The following is a 15,462-nucleotide window of genomic DNA, read 5'->3' on the forward strand; positions in this document are numbered from 1 at the left end:
TCAATTCGGTTGAGATACTAAGTTGACAAGTCATTGGCTCAATCTATGAATCACTTTGAACTTGCTGGTTGAATTACTTAATTGAATTATATAAGAATATATAATAAATGTAATAATAAAAGTATTATGATAAATATATACTTGTGGTATAGTGATTAATGTTAGAAAGATATAAAATTATTAATGTAATATCACCTAATGTTGATCATCTCAAAATAATTTTTTTTTTGGTGAAGATCTCAAAATTATTTACTTCTTAAGAATAGTGTTGTAACAGAGTGATAGAAGAAAAAAATAACTGTTGTTGATTTTGAATTAATCCTTTGATAAATAGAAGAAAAATGCATGTATCTCCAAGAAACTCTCAAAGAAAACTAAAGCGCTCAAAATGTAAAAACTGATTACAACTAAAAACTGAATTCTCTCTTCAACATGAAAATCTGACTTCCACTAAGTTCTGAGTTCCACTCCTTTTTACAAAACAAAGACTACTTTAAAAAAAAAAAAATATATCTTCAAATTGATGTTGTCCCTCATATCAACTTGGGCTTACTTCTTTAAATTTGGCCCAAAGTTTACCTGCACTTTAATACAATTCAGCCCATAAAACATAAGATAATTACCACTAAATTAAATAGAAATTAAGACTACCACTCGTCAGATTAGGTTTTGGCCTAAATACGTTAAGTTTATATAAAATATTTTGAACTTGGTTTGACCTATTAATTTGGTGTACTCTACATTATAGGTTTGGTCTTGTCTATATTTAAAAATCAAAATATATGACCTAGGCATATTAACATGTTTAAGCCTACGAATCTTTAATAATTATCAAAGTTAATATATATATATATATATATATATATATATAAAATAAATTTTTATTAGTTAAATTTATATAAAAAAATTTTTAAAAGTTAAATTTATATAATTTAATTATTTATTTTATTTGAATTAAATTAAATAATACGATATACTGACGTATAGGTCAATATTTGTAAAAGGAAATGTTTTCTAAACAAGTTTTTTTTGAGGTCCAAGCCTATTTTATTTTACTAAATATATTAGCTAGGTCAAACCTAACCTACTTAGACCGAATTATAAACACTTAATAGACCATTTGATCCATTTAAATCCCTACATGGAAGTTATGTGTGAGGAAGAACTTGCAATTTGTGTGTTAACAGTATTGAGCTTGGAAAATTTCACACGGAAAAATAATGTATCGATTATGTATAAATTATAATCTGTATATATTTGTTAGTTGTGGTTATGATGACTGAAGTTACTGTTTAGACCTTATAATTACTTCTTCATGAATCATGATATTTTTAATTAATTATCATTTTTTCAAAAATATGCTTAGCGATATATTTTTATTTATTTTAAATAATTCATATTTCTATCATCGATTCATACTCTCAATCCAAAACATATAATTGAAAATATTATATTCAACTGTAAAATTATTATTATTATTGAGGTAAAAAGTTTTGGGCGACCTTTGGAGGATAGTAGCCTCATTAAACTATGATGAATATGTAAGTATTTTATTTGAAAATGGTAATTAGCGAAATGAATATAATGTTGATCATCTCAAAATAATTTACTTCTTAAGAATAGTATTGTAACCGAGGGCATATCAAACAAATGGCATAGCGTGTGCCGGAACAAAATTTTGACGTGCATAATCACACCAGATGTTTTATGTACTCTAAAATCAACGGCAAATTGAGAGTACTAACTTGGTTAGGATGGAGAAAAAAAGGTTATAGCGAATTGAGAAGCGGAGAAAGTTATATTTATTATTATTTTAGACTTATCACTCTTATTATTTGATTGGTTATTGTTATATCAATTTGAAATCAATAATAAAAAAATAGAAAGAAAAAAAAAACTATTGCTGATTTCGACTTTGATAAATAATTAGATAGTAAGGGTGGTACGTCTAAAATATAATAAATATAACCGCCCCAACTGAGAGGCTTGATAGTCCATTGTTCTTTATAAAACAAAGGGGTGGTGAAGGGAGGGCCCCAATTGGTAGAAAAAAACCCGCAACTTTTTTTCTTCCAGAAACTCTTAGTATTTAAAAAATACATTGAATTTCAATTATTTCGAGTTGAGTCGAGTGAACTTACTCAAAGGAACAATATTCTCTTAATGTCTGTTTTTTCGTTTTCACAATTAAGACTTCACTTAAATATAATCGAGTCCCTTATTACTCGAACTTTTTACATATTGATTTATAAAACAAACAAATAATAACATTTGTAGATAGATCAAAAAACTCAATTTTTGAGTTTGTTCTTTCCGGTTCAAAGGTTGAAGTGACAAAAATAATAGAACCCCGTATACCGAAGTGAAAAAGAATTGAAGTGAAAAAGAACCAATTTTAATTATTATTATTTTAACCTTGAATAAAATTCATTAAACCAGTAATGAAAAAGAATTGAAGTGAGTAAACATAAACAGAAAAACCAAAATCACTGGCTGCTTGTGGAAGCTTGTGAAGCTTCCAAAAAATAATCCATTTTCTTTATCACTGGCTGCTACACTAGTCCGGTGAACATTCTTTACCTCAGTTACTCTACCATCAGCCTCATTCATACTCTCATATCACATGAATACCGAACTAATTTGTTTCCAGCTGCAATAGTAGACTGAAGAATATCATCCTCTTTCTGCTGCTTCACTTTAAGTGATTTTTAGAATAAATTTCAGCCCAAACTTTATTGAAATCTGAACGACACCGACTCCATTCCTCCTGTTTCTGCTTCAGTCGAGTCAATATTACAGGGAGCGCACGAGTTGGGTTTTTACGCAATATGTCTATAACGTCAAGACCATGGTCACCATATAGACGTTCAATGCACCTTAAATTTTGAACAGTAAAGTAATCTTCAATACGGTTCAGAGTCTCCATATTGATCTTATTTTCATTCATGTTATTATATAATTCCTCTGCACGTTTAGCTGCAGAACTCACAGACTCTAATAACATGTCCAGCTCAAATCTGTCATCTTCACATCTGAACAAGCTCTCTTCGTACTGATTCCTGCACATATGTTCGGAAGAGTAATCCTCACTTCCTGAACTCACAGATACCCAGTGATCATTCAATACTTGAGCACCAAGCTCAGATCTCTGACTAGCTGTAGGAATTGGATAATCAGCAGGTAGAAGCCGGTAGCTGGGAGTGCAACGTTTACAGTCACTGAGGTCAAGTTCTTGAATGGATTTTCCCATGTACTCCTTCTCCCTGTATCTTTCCTTCTCTTTAGCTCCATCCATCTCACGCTTCTGCTCTTTGTCTTTGTCTTTGTCCTCCAACTTTGATGATCTTAGTGACTTTTTACTCATGACACCAGCAAGGAACCCATCAATATTTTCCAAACACTCCAGGAAATCATTGAATTCCACCATAAGATCAAGATGCTTTCCAAGTAAATCGGTTACCAAATTTTGCAATTCATTCCTTTTTATTATTTCACTGACGAAAAAATTATGAAGGCACTTCAAGAAAGCTTGGTAGTCATCAGCACTGTTCAACTTCTCCTTAACTTTCTCAAAGAAACTGAATGCTTGACTATACATGTTCTTTAAGGTATCCTTGTCTTCCTTAGAAGAAAAGTCTGAAGCCAACCCAAAACCTTCAGCTTTCTTGACAGATTTCTTTTTCTCATGAAAGCGCTGCAAGTTCAAATCCCTGCTGTTATTATTTTATATTGACAAAAATCTCACATGAGTCTTTACAATATTATTATTTTTTATTCTATAAATAATGTTCGCCCATCTAAATGTGACAACGCCTAACTCACCAGGTGTTGTAAGCGAGTTAGGTAACGTGACATTATGAACAAAAATTTACAAAATGTGACATTCAGATAATTTTTTACAAAAAATGTGGCACTTTAATCGTTGTCCATCAAAGATTCCTATAACAATTTCCATCTTAAAAACAAATCAAGAATTACAAGCCGTCTGTACTAAATAGGGAATGAAAGAAAGGGGCAAAAAAGTAGAATACATTCTTATATATTAAATTAAAGTTTATTCTCTTAAATGTAATGCCTATAATAGAGTAAACGCATATGATTTACTCTGCATCAGTATCCTTTCTATATATACTGCAAAAGACAACTCTGTGTTTTGTGATATAGTTTCTGAACTGTTAAGAGTTTGTTTCGTGCCAGCTCAGGTTCTGTTAGAAGTTAGATTTGCTGAGCTGGGGGGACACTGTAATCAGTTTAATCTTAAGTCAATAACACAGTTCTCACTCAGAAACTTTCTCTGATCTCTTCTCTCTTTCTCCTCCTCCTCCTCTCTCTCTCTCCCTCTCTCTCTCATACTTACATTTACTCAACAAACATAAAAACATACTAGAACAGACGAGACGTACAAAGAAAAAAAAACAGAACAAACTTAAAAAATAAAAAAGGAACCTACTCAGTCACAAAATTATATTCTGTTATGTAAATAAGTTTACATTCACTCCAATTCCTTCTTATACTCAAACTAACTAGGTTGATTGAGAAAACTGCATTACACTCAACTAACAGAAAACAACCTTTTCGTCCTAAATAATCAGCAATAACTTTGGGGTAATAAGTTATAAGTCAGATTAGTTCTAGCAAACCCAACCCCATGAGCTAGGAAAATGAAAATGTAGAGAGAAAGAATCATCCAATAAAACCGTTAAAAAGGGGAGAAATGGATACCTCAAGAAATTGTTGAGCATTTATATGATCAGGTTCTCTCTCATCCTGATCACGATTAATCCTTATATCCTTACTCTCACGTTTCCTCCGCTTCTTGTGCATGTTCATCATTGTGTTGTCATCATCCATCTCAGGGTGTTCAACACTCAGATCACGCTCACGATCATGAGAAGGAAGCCTCTTTCGTCGATATACTTGCATTTCCCGCATCATGGGTGCCATAGAACTCCGCTCACTAAAGCGCTGCAATGAATTTCGAGCATCCGGAGCATGCTGTGTAGAAGGTGCTGCGAAACTATCTGGTAAGAATCTAGTGAACTCCTCAAGCAAATCTCGATGATCCTTAAACAGGGTAGCAACCTCACTATAAATTTCACCTATGTCCTTATGCTCTTTGCGGTACATATTGGAAATGTTCAAGAACGATTTGTAAACATGCTCATCACTTTGGAATCGTTTCTTTATCTTGTTCACAAAACTAATAGCTTCTTCAAATTCAACCGTTTTCTTTGGAGGAGCCTCATCCCTTACTCTCTTCATCTTTTATCGGTTCTCCAGATTTTCCTAGGAAAATTCGCTGGAAAACAAGTCGAGTAGATCGACAAGAGAAAGAAAAAAAAAGAGTGAAGTGTTTGATCGGACAGAACAACAAGGTAAACAAGAAAAACAACAAATAGGGTTTCTTCTTTCTCTGTCTCTCTCACGTTGTTGCGTTAGAACGATGGAAACTGAGGCGGTGGGAACCAATTAAAAGGCTAGATTTAGAATTTTATATGGGAAAAAAAATTTAATTATTGCATTTTAATTAATTAATTATGCAATTTGGATTGTGATTTTTTTTTTGGAGGTTTGGATTGTGATTTGATAGAAGAAAATAAATAAAATTTGTGATATGTGATTTAATTTTTTACAGTTTTGGATTGTGAACCAATCTGCGTGTGTGATTTAATATAAAAAATTAATCAAGATTTGATGTGTGATTATATTTAAATTTTATTTTTATTTTTATTATAAAAAAATTTGGTTTGTTATTTAAATTAAAAGTAACAATTATTATTAATAAGGAAAATAAAATAAAGATTTGATTTGTGATTTAAACTCAAAAATCAATTTGAAAAATCTGTATTAATAAATGAAATAATTCAATAAATATTCTAAATCTCTAAGGAATAAGGATTACCTAATTTAAATTTAAATTATGATTGTGAGAAATAAAATATATCAAATGAGATGTCATTGCGTAGATCTCGAAAAGTTATGTGGAATCAAAAAACAATTACCTGAATTGGATACCCGAGTCAAAAGTTATGGCCTTCATAAGTTTTATGATTAAATTATTATTATTTTTTTATAAAAAATGACACGTGTCAACCTTAGGTGAGAGATGCCTAAATGAGGCGTCACATTGTAAAATAGATCCGTAATTATTTCCAAAACTGCCATAAATGCGTAATATTTAATTAAAATGCAATAATTAAATTTTTTTGCCAATTTTATATATCTCAAAGATATGAATTAGTATTATTATATCTCCTTGGAGTGATGGATCAATCAAAAAATTAATGACTCTACTAATTTAATTTAATATATTATTTAAAAGTAATATATTTAAAATCAAATTAAATCTAATCATGCCAATTATTAAAAAAACTTTAAAATATATCTTGTTTTTAAAATAAAATAAAATAAAAACATAAATGAAATGATAATTAAAATTCATAAAATTTATACTTAATATATTTTAATTTTATTTATCCTGATATGATAAGCATAGGTTGTGTCAAAATTTCTATATAAATACATAAAATACAAAATTTAAAAGTACACAATACGATAAAGTTTTGTTTCAAAATTTAAAAGTACATAATACAAAATTTAAAAGCACAAATTCTTTTAGTTTTAAAATAATCATTGTTTAAAGATTTGTACAAAAATTAAATAATTCATTAAATTCTTTACGATTTAATGAAAATATAAGTTTATTTGATTATATTACACCTTCACTCTATTAAATCATTCTTATTCCAATAAGTAGAAATAAAAAAATAAAGTAGAGCTAAGAAAATAATATATTTTTTTTTTAAAGTGACAAATAATTTAGAATAAATTATAACTTTTTAAATACAATTAGATACATAAAATGTGCCTATCATAGTAGAAAGCAAGTTAAATTCAACACCATATTATTTAAGTGGAAAGTGTTTGTCATTTTAAATGACATAAAGTTATGTCATTTGTAACGCCCGGTCGCTTCAAGAATCAATGACTATCCCCACATACTAACACGAGACTTTTCAGTGTGCTTTTTCCTCACTCGCACACTTCCCGGGAAAACTTCCTAGGAGGTCACTCATCCCATAATTGCTCCTAGTCAAGCACACCTAACTGTGGAGTTCTTCCGATCCGGGCTACCGAAAAGCAGATGCATCTTGTTAGTATAGGTAGTACCAATTGATTCTTATAAGCTATTCTCAAACTGTGCAGTCTCATACCTGCACAGTCTTTGGAATTCTTCTCTTTCGGGTGTCGATTCGATTCATTCATGCATGTAACCCCACGCTGGAAGCCTGTCAGGAGCCGCTCCTTGTCCGTGCCCCTTTGCACCGGCGATTACTCCCTGCCCTCGTCAGCGCTCTAGATGTTACATCATTTTAATAGAGAGATTCACACAAGAAATTATTTTTTATTTAAAATTTAAATTAAAAAAATCATAACAATTATTATTAATAAGGAAAACAAAATAAAGATTTGATTTGTGATTTAAACTCAAAAATCAATTTGAAAAATCTGTATTAATAAAGGAAATAATTAAATTATGATTAAATTATATTTTTTTGAAAAAAAATATGACACATGTCAACACCTGATGAGTGACGCCTAAATTAGGCGTGATTGCCTCTTGAGTGCGAGTTGGCTCCCTCCGGTATCCCCACGAGCTTCGACTCTTTGAGCCGGCTATGGGACTAATCCGGAGTGCGGGGGAACAGTGACCTTACACAAATTTCTGATATTCTTCTTGACTTTCTCCCTAATTTGTTCCCTAATTTCTATCTTAGGAATTTCCTTCATCCAATACCTGACTTTGTTTTTTCTTGAATTTCCTTTATTTGATTTCTCTTAATTCATATCAGGAATTTTAAAAAAATAAAATAATATATACTTGATAAATGGGTGTTCCCATTCCTTGATTCCAATTTAAATTCACAATAATAATAAAAGTGCTCTGTTTCACTTCTATGAGAATAAATGATTGTTTGGATGAGTTTTCAAAAAAAATATTTTTATATTTTATTTATTTTAGAAGTACTTTTTATAAAAGTTAAAGTTATTTAGATTTTTAAAAAATATTTAGTTTTTGAAAAAATATTTGTGTTTTAACTTATGTTATTTTTAGAAGCTAAAATTTTCATTTTAAAAAAAAGATTTTTAACTTTTTTTTATGACTTTTACTCTTTTTAAAAGTAGACGTCCAAACATATTTCTCCCATACATGTTTTTTTTTCCTGAAGTAAAACAACTTTTGAAGAGAGAAAAACCCATCCAAAGAGGCCCTAATAATTTTTTAATGACATGGAAGAAAATGAGAAAAAAAGATTAAAAAAAAGATGATGCTAATTTTTTTAATTTTTTATTTCTATTATTTTAGTTCCTTTATTTTTTTTTCTCTTCAGTCAATTGATAAAAGATTTGAAACTTTAAAAACTTTCTTCCCTTTTCTCCCCTCAATCCAAAGATAAGGTTAAATTATAGAGAATCATCCCATTCTTCTAATAAAAACAAAAAGAGAATTATCTCGTATTTTAATTAAAATATATCATTTGTCCTCTCTTTATTGACAAAACTATTTATGTCTAAAAGGACATAATTTACGTCCTTTAAAAGGACACACTAAATCCCTCTCTTTTTTCCTGATTTGATCGGAATACTTTGAGCCATGAGAGTAAAAATGAGGGCAAAAATTCATGAATCAATTTTATTAGTAAATTATGTTTAAGATATATCCATGAAATTTTTATTCTTATTTTACCATAATACATAGTTGACTCAAAGCGAAAGTAGAGTAAACACTTATACCTCGATACCGGAGTTGTTAAATTGAGTCATGACTTATCAATTAATCTGGTTTAAGTTACCAAAATTCAATCCATATTAATTTACTTTTCTCTCAACTTGTAATGAGCTAACCAGAAACTTTGGGTTTAAACATTTTTAAATTCACAATTTTCATGAATTACTAATTGTTTTGATTATATTTATAAAAATTATGAATTCAGTTTGGTGATTGGTTATGTTTTGATGATTTTTACTACAATCTAGAATTAATTTATTATGATTACATATTTTTCTATTCTTTTAACTAATAATAAACAAATTTGTTTAACATTAATTTCAATCTAGCATTTTATGAGCCAATCCTAATCATCATGACTCATGAGAGATCTAAATAATAAATTACCCTCTTCGTTAAAAAAATATTCCAAAGCATATGCACCTTTTCTTTCTTTTTCCGAGCATATGATTCACTAGGGGTGTTCGCGGTCTGGATTGGATCGATTTTGGAAGCAAAATTCATCCGATCCAATCCCTTCGTTTTGATCATATAATCATCCCTTCGGTTTTGATTTGTTTTCAAATCCGATCTGATCCGATCCAATCCAATTTTTTTCGGTTTGGATTGAATTATCTAATGTTTCCTTTTTCAACTATACCCTCTTCCTAAATATGTTCCTACCTATTATCTAGATTACCCCTTAACCTCACCTTAACAGATAAAGAATCTCAACTTTTATAGCCTTTCAAAATCTATCCCCCGGTAGTTAAGATTCGCCTCTTCTAAACACAAGTAGCTGTACTTTTTTTTCCTTTTTTTTTCAGTGAAAATAAGCAAGCAGCTGTCAACTCCATTTTCAAAGTAAACGCCATTGCTATATATAATTGACTCAAGGTCAAACTCCTCGCTACCATCTGTACAAAAAAGTATGTCTTGAAATACAAATTGCCAACACTAAATAAGTACACATGCAGCGCGTTATGGGAGGGATAACATACGCTTATGCACTCATGGTTTCAGATTAAAATCTTCCAAAAAAACATATGAGTAGGGTCAAGTTTTCACTGAAGTGAAATCATAGCATTCTATTTATCATGCTCCAGCAAGAGCAAAAACATGCAGTGACACACTAATATCATATTCACAGGTTCTGTACAACTAGCTGAGTTTTCTCAGTAATCATTATTTAGAGGAAAAAAATGTAATCCACTTTTGCCAACTGTAGAATGTGTTGGGCAAAGTATACTATAAAACCCCAGCTAAAGCAGCAGAGATAGTGGTTTATGGGGTGTCAACCTGTCAGTAGGTCAAAATGCTTTACAGAGGTTAGCCCTCATGTTATATAAACCTTGCTGATGAATTGGAACTGCCCACAACTTGCTCCTCTTTGGTTCAGATATCCTTACATGTGAAATTGCATTGGCAAGTGCATCAATCCACACACAAACATCATGATATTCTGAATTGCAACTTTCAGATGATGAAGAAAGGCTTGAAACCTCATTAAGGAACCCATCATCCATCCTGTTTCTTCCTAACCTAGGTTCAGGTGCAGCAACAAAGTTGTGGCAAGCAGCTCCATTTTGGTGCTTCAACTTTGATTCAACGGGCAGGATCTTCAATGTACGTTCTGTGTAGAAAGATATCCATGGATGTCCTGAAATTGAACCACATAATATTAATTTAACATGCAAACAATCGAACAGTTCTTAAAACTTAAAAGTACTGTCATTTTATTTCCTGTTTAAAAACATTAGGGAGAAAAAGAGAGCCTCAACCACATAGAAGAACACATAATAAAAACTAACAAAAGTATGTGAGAATTAACAGATTCCCACCACTGTTATCCCAACCAAAACAAGGCAATCCTTCTAATTATTAAGAATTCATGTGAAAGGCAAAGATACTTTTCAACAAAACTTGGAAATTTCTAATTTTAATTATTTCAAGATTAAAAAACAAAAAATCAGACCAAATACAACTAGTCTTTGGTGTATTCATCATTGAGGAAGAGAGATAAAGCACGCTACAAAACATTAATAATCTACCATAAACTTACTAAGTACTTCATCAGCTGTTATCCTTGCTGAAATATCCCTTGTCAGCATTCTCCCAACAAGATCTCGTGCAGGTTTAGATATTGATTCCCACATCCCGGTTTGGAAATCTAGCTTGGAATTCTTAATAGCCTCAAAAACTGCTTCTTGTGAATCCCCTTTAAATGGAAGAACACCAACCAACAGAGCATGCAGGAGCACTCCAGCACTCCATATATCCGCCTTTTCTGAGTATCTACCCAACAAAACTTCTGGTGCAACATATGCAGGGCTCCCAGCCAAACCCGTCAAGTTCTGACCTGCAATGCAAATTTCTAGACAATGAGGCTATGCATAAATTACTCATGTATGCATGTATGTATCTTTTACTTATGTGTGTGTATTTATATATATGTCAATTGAATTACTGATATTTTTAAAAGCTTAAAAATTAAACAAAGTGACCTTAGAGTATGAATGGTTAGCTTCAAACTATTATAAGCATTTTCTCTAGGACCTCTTATTCTTAGACCGCTAGCAAATTTAATTGAATACTGAACATAGAAAACTTAAGGGAGATGACCATCTGAACTCTCCAATTTTTACTCCTATGTACAGGGTAACATTAGTAAAGTACAATTCAGTTGAAAGCTCGTCATGATGAACTTCTTCAAACTTGCCTAGACATTTTTTATTAACAGAATGACTAGGATGGAATTTTACACAAGGCAGGTTGTGTAAGGATTGTATTCATAGAAGTTAGCACTTATATAATAAATAAAATTTACTGAAATGTAGCTGGGGCTCCGACCCTACCTAAGCATAATGTGGTTCCGCCACTGATGGGCAAGAAAACAAAAAAAAAACCGTCTAACGTCCAAAAGAATGGCTCCACACAATGGCGGAGCCAGAATTTAACTTTAATTGGGGCAAAAAATTTGACATGTCAAACATTTATCATAATTACACATACCTTTTATTTTTTAATAATATAATATATGATGATTTATATTATTCATTTAAAAACATATTCTGAGATCAATTAGAATAATGTTTGGTTCATTACTTATTATGTTGTGGGAGGAAAGTGAAATTTTATGTTTGAAATGTTTGTCGAAAAAGTTAGTGCATTTTTATATGTTTGCTCTGATATATAATCAATGACAATTAGGCTGCGCATGACAATCATTCTGATTCCTGACACTGTTTCTGAAAAGGAATGATTCTTTTCTATTTCTGTGCCTTGGAACAATTCTGAGAATCAGAATTACGTTTGTTAACATATTTTCTTTTTATTCCGAGAATCAGAATTACGTTTGATAACACATTTTTTTTTATTCCGATAATCAAAATTACGTTTGATAACACAATAAAAATCTATTTCTTTACTTTTGTTTATAGATTTCATCAACTGTATAAAATTGCAAATGACAATAGATTTTAACCGAAATACCAAGTTTTATATTTAAAAAATTATATAAAAATTTATAATATTTTATTATATAGTTTTTTTACGACAATTCACATTTTTAACTATTATTTTTCAATCGTCTTCACAATTCACATTTTTTTTTCTCATTCCCTTGACCATTTTATTTTTTAATATCATATGCTAATATATAGTTGTCGGGATAGGATATTGTGACACCCAAGTTATGTTACACCCATGTGACACCCAGTCATTCTCACCGTTAGATCGCTTATGTTGATCCAACGGTTATATTTATTTCCATCTTTGTATGATCATGATTTCCCAAATTTAATATTTTATATTTATTTCTACCTTTGTATGGTTATGATTTCCCATATTTAATGCTTTCACTTTAAATTTAGGAAATCATGACCATACAAAGATGGAAATAAATATAACCGTTGGATCAACATAAGCGATCTAACGGTGAGATTGACTGGGTGTCACATGGGTGTAACATAACTTGGGTGTCACAATATCCTATCCCATAGTTGTCATGCCTTAACCTCATCTTTGGATTGAGAGGAGAAAATGGAAATTTTTTTTTAAAGTTTCAAATCTTTTCTCAATTGACTCAAGAGAAGAAAAATAAAGCAACTAAAATAATAGAAATCAAAAATTAAAAAAATTAGTGTCATCTCTTTCTTAATCTTTTCTCTCATTTTCTTCCATGTCATTAAAAATTTATTAGGGCCGTTTGGATGAATTTTTCTCTCTCAAAAAGTTGTCTTTCTTCAGAAAAAAAAAAAAGCATGTATGAAAAAATATGTTTGGACGCCTGCTTTTAAAAAAAGCAAAAGTCATAAAAAAAGTCAAAAATCTATTTATTTTTTTAAACTGAAAATTTTAACTTCTAAAAATAACATAAGTCAAATATTTTTTCAAAAACTAAATATTTTTTAAAAATCTAAATAACTTTAACTTTTATAAAAAGCACTTCTAAAATAAGTAAGGTATAATTTTTTTTTGAAAACTCATCCAAATAAACACTTATTCTCGTAGAAGTGAAACAGAGCACTTTTATTATTATTGTGAAGGAATGGAAACACCCATTATCAAGTATATATTATTTTATTTTTAAAAAATTCCTGATATGAATTAAGATAAATCAATTAAAGGAAATTCAAGAAAAACAAAGTGAGGTATTGGATGAAGGAAATTCCTAAGATAGAAATTAGGGAACAAATTAGGGAGAAAGTCAAGAAGAATATCAGAAAATTATGTAAGGAAAAAAGTCCAGTTTCGTTAATATGATGACAATATTGAATGGTAATTAACCTGGTATTGACCAATCATAAAGGGAGAATAAATACCAATGATTTTCAGAATTCAAATTTGAATTACCATTTCAAAATCCAAGTTAAAGTTATTTATTAGTATTTTATAACAACTCCTACTTTATGCATGTTCAATGTTAATATGATGACAATATTGAACGGTAATTAATATGATGAAAATGAGAAATGTGTGTAAGGAAAAAATCCAATTTGTTATTCCCATGGGATTGGCGTATCAGATTGGATCAAAGTTAAGAGCAATATTACAAAAAAAGCTTTTTATCTTTCTTTTTTTTTTAACTTTTCAACAATTTAAAAAATAGCAGAGGTGAAAATTAAGGACTTGTTTGAATTTTTTTTTCTTTCAAAAACTGCATTTTTAAGGAAAAAAATATTTTTCACTATACGTTAGTTGCGATTTCTATTTTAAAAAAAGCATAAATTGCAAAAAAGTCAAACATTTATGTGAAATTTGTTGACTATTGAATGGTAATTAATATGATGAAAATGAGAAACGTGTGTAAGGAAAAAAGTCCAATTTCGTTAATATAATGACTATTAAATGGTAATTAATCTGGTATTGAACAATATAAAGAAGGGAATAAATACCAATAATTTCCAGAATTCAATATTTGCGTTACCATTTCAAAATCCAAATTAAAGTTATTCATTAGTTTTTTAAAACAGTTCCTACTTTATACACGTTCAATGCTTTTTCTTATATAATTTGACGATATTCATTTTTTTTCTTACTAGTTCATTATTTTTCTTACCTAATTTGACCCTGTTGATTTTTTTATTCCACTGATTGAGGAAATTTTTTAAAATCGTAATCAAATACACCCCTTGAAATAGTGACGCACGCAGGAGAACATAAACTGGAACATCCTATATTATATTAAAGGAAACAACGTTAGCTAAGCAAAAAGAGTGTGACTCTCAGAGAGTACCCGTCTTCTTCTTTCTTTTTACTAAGATAGACTCAGCTGGTTCCTACAAGAGTAGGGTGGCGGGTTTTGCCACTGCTCCTCCTTGTGGGACATTGTCTCTGATGACCGCGGGAAGAGGCCTAAAGAGGAAGATAGGTTGCATTGACGTGGCTACCCAGATGGGGAGGAAGAACAAGATTGAAGATGATTATGTTACTGGGGTGAGGATCGGGCAAGGAAAGTATGGATCTGTTTCGTTGTGTAGGTCTCTTGTTGGCGGCGCGGAGTATGCGTGTAAGACTCTGAAGAAGGGGGATGAGACTGTTTACAGGGAGGTGGAGATAATGCAGCACTTGTCTGGGCATCCTGGGGTTGTGACTCTGCTGGCAGTGTATGAGGAAGCTGATTGCTCTCATCTGGTGATGGAATTGTGCTCTGGGGGAAGACTTGTCGACCAGATGTTTAGGGAGGGCCCTTGTTCTGAACAGCGGGCTGCTAATATACTTAAGGAAGTGATGTTGGTCATCAAGTATTGTCATGATATGGGAGTTGTGCACAGAGATATCAAGCCTGAGAATATTCTGCTTACTGCTTCGGGGGAAATAAAGCTTGCTGATTTTGGCCTGGCCATGAGAATTTCTAAGGGTAATATGTTAAACCTGTTTGGATGATCTTCTTTTTTTGTTATCCTATGGTATATATATGTGCTAACTTCTATGAATAGAATCCTTACACAACCTTCCTTGTGTAAAATTCCATCCTAGTCATTCTGTTAATAAAAAATGTCTAGGCAAGTTTGAAGAAGTTCATCATGATGAGGAGTTCAAATGGTCATCTCCCTTAAGTTTACTATGTTCAGTATTCAATTAAATTTGCTAGCGGTCTAAGAATAAGAGGTCCTAGAGAAAATGCTTATAATAGTTTGAAGCTAACCATTCATACTCTAAGGTCACTTTGTTTAATTTTTAAGCATTTA

At 30.9% G+C, this 15,462-nt stretch overlaps 3 protein-coding genes across 3 annotated transcripts; 1 reads left to right on the forward strand and 2 right to left on the reverse strand.

Moving 5' to 3' along the window:
• Positions 1 to 1,762: 1,762 nt before the first annotated feature.
• Positions 1,763 to 5,262, reverse strand: LOC133306300 (paired amphipathic helix protein Sin3-like 2). The gene is made up of 2 exons (XM_061506607.1): positions 4,723 to 5,262; positions 1,763 to 3,682 (listed from the first exon to the last, which is right to left on the reverse strand). Exons 1-2 carry the CDS (start codon positions 5,260 to 5,262, stop codon positions 2,693 to 2,695), a joined length of 1,530 nt encoding a protein of 509 aa, XP_061362591.1. The 3' UTR covers positions 1,763 to 2,692.
• Positions 5,263 to 10,080: 4,818 nt separating this feature from the next.
• On the reverse strand, positions 10,081 to 11,468 carry LOC133306283 (serine/threonine-protein kinase PEPKR2-like). The gene is made up of 3 exons (XM_061506583.1): positions 11,447 to 11,468; positions 10,833 to 11,129; positions 10,081 to 10,430 (listed from the first exon to the last, which is right to left on the reverse strand). Exons 1-3 carry the CDS (start codon positions 11,466 to 11,468, stop codon positions 10,081 to 10,083), a joined length of 669 nt encoding a protein of 222 aa, XP_061362567.1.
• Positions 11,469 to 14,665: 3,197 nt separating this feature from the next.
• Positions 14,666 to 15,157, forward strand: LOC133306292 (serine/threonine-protein kinase PEPKR2-like). The gene has a single exon (XM_061506594.1). The coding sequence runs from the start codon at positions 14,666 to 14,668 to the stop codon at positions 15,155 to 15,157; it is 492 nt and encodes a 163-aa protein (XP_061362578.1).
• Positions 15,158 to 15,462: the final 305 nt, after the last annotated feature.

This window comes from Gastrolobium bilobum, unplaced genomic scaffold (assembly GCF_033153095.1).
Source record: "Gastrolobium bilobum isolate Gb01-03AN ecotype WA unplaced genomic scaffold, APGP_CSIRO_Gbil_v1 utg552490, whole genome shotgun sequence".
Lineage (NCBI taxonomy): Eukaryota > Viridiplantae > Streptophyta > Magnoliopsida > Fabales > Fabaceae > Gastrolobium > Gastrolobium bilobum.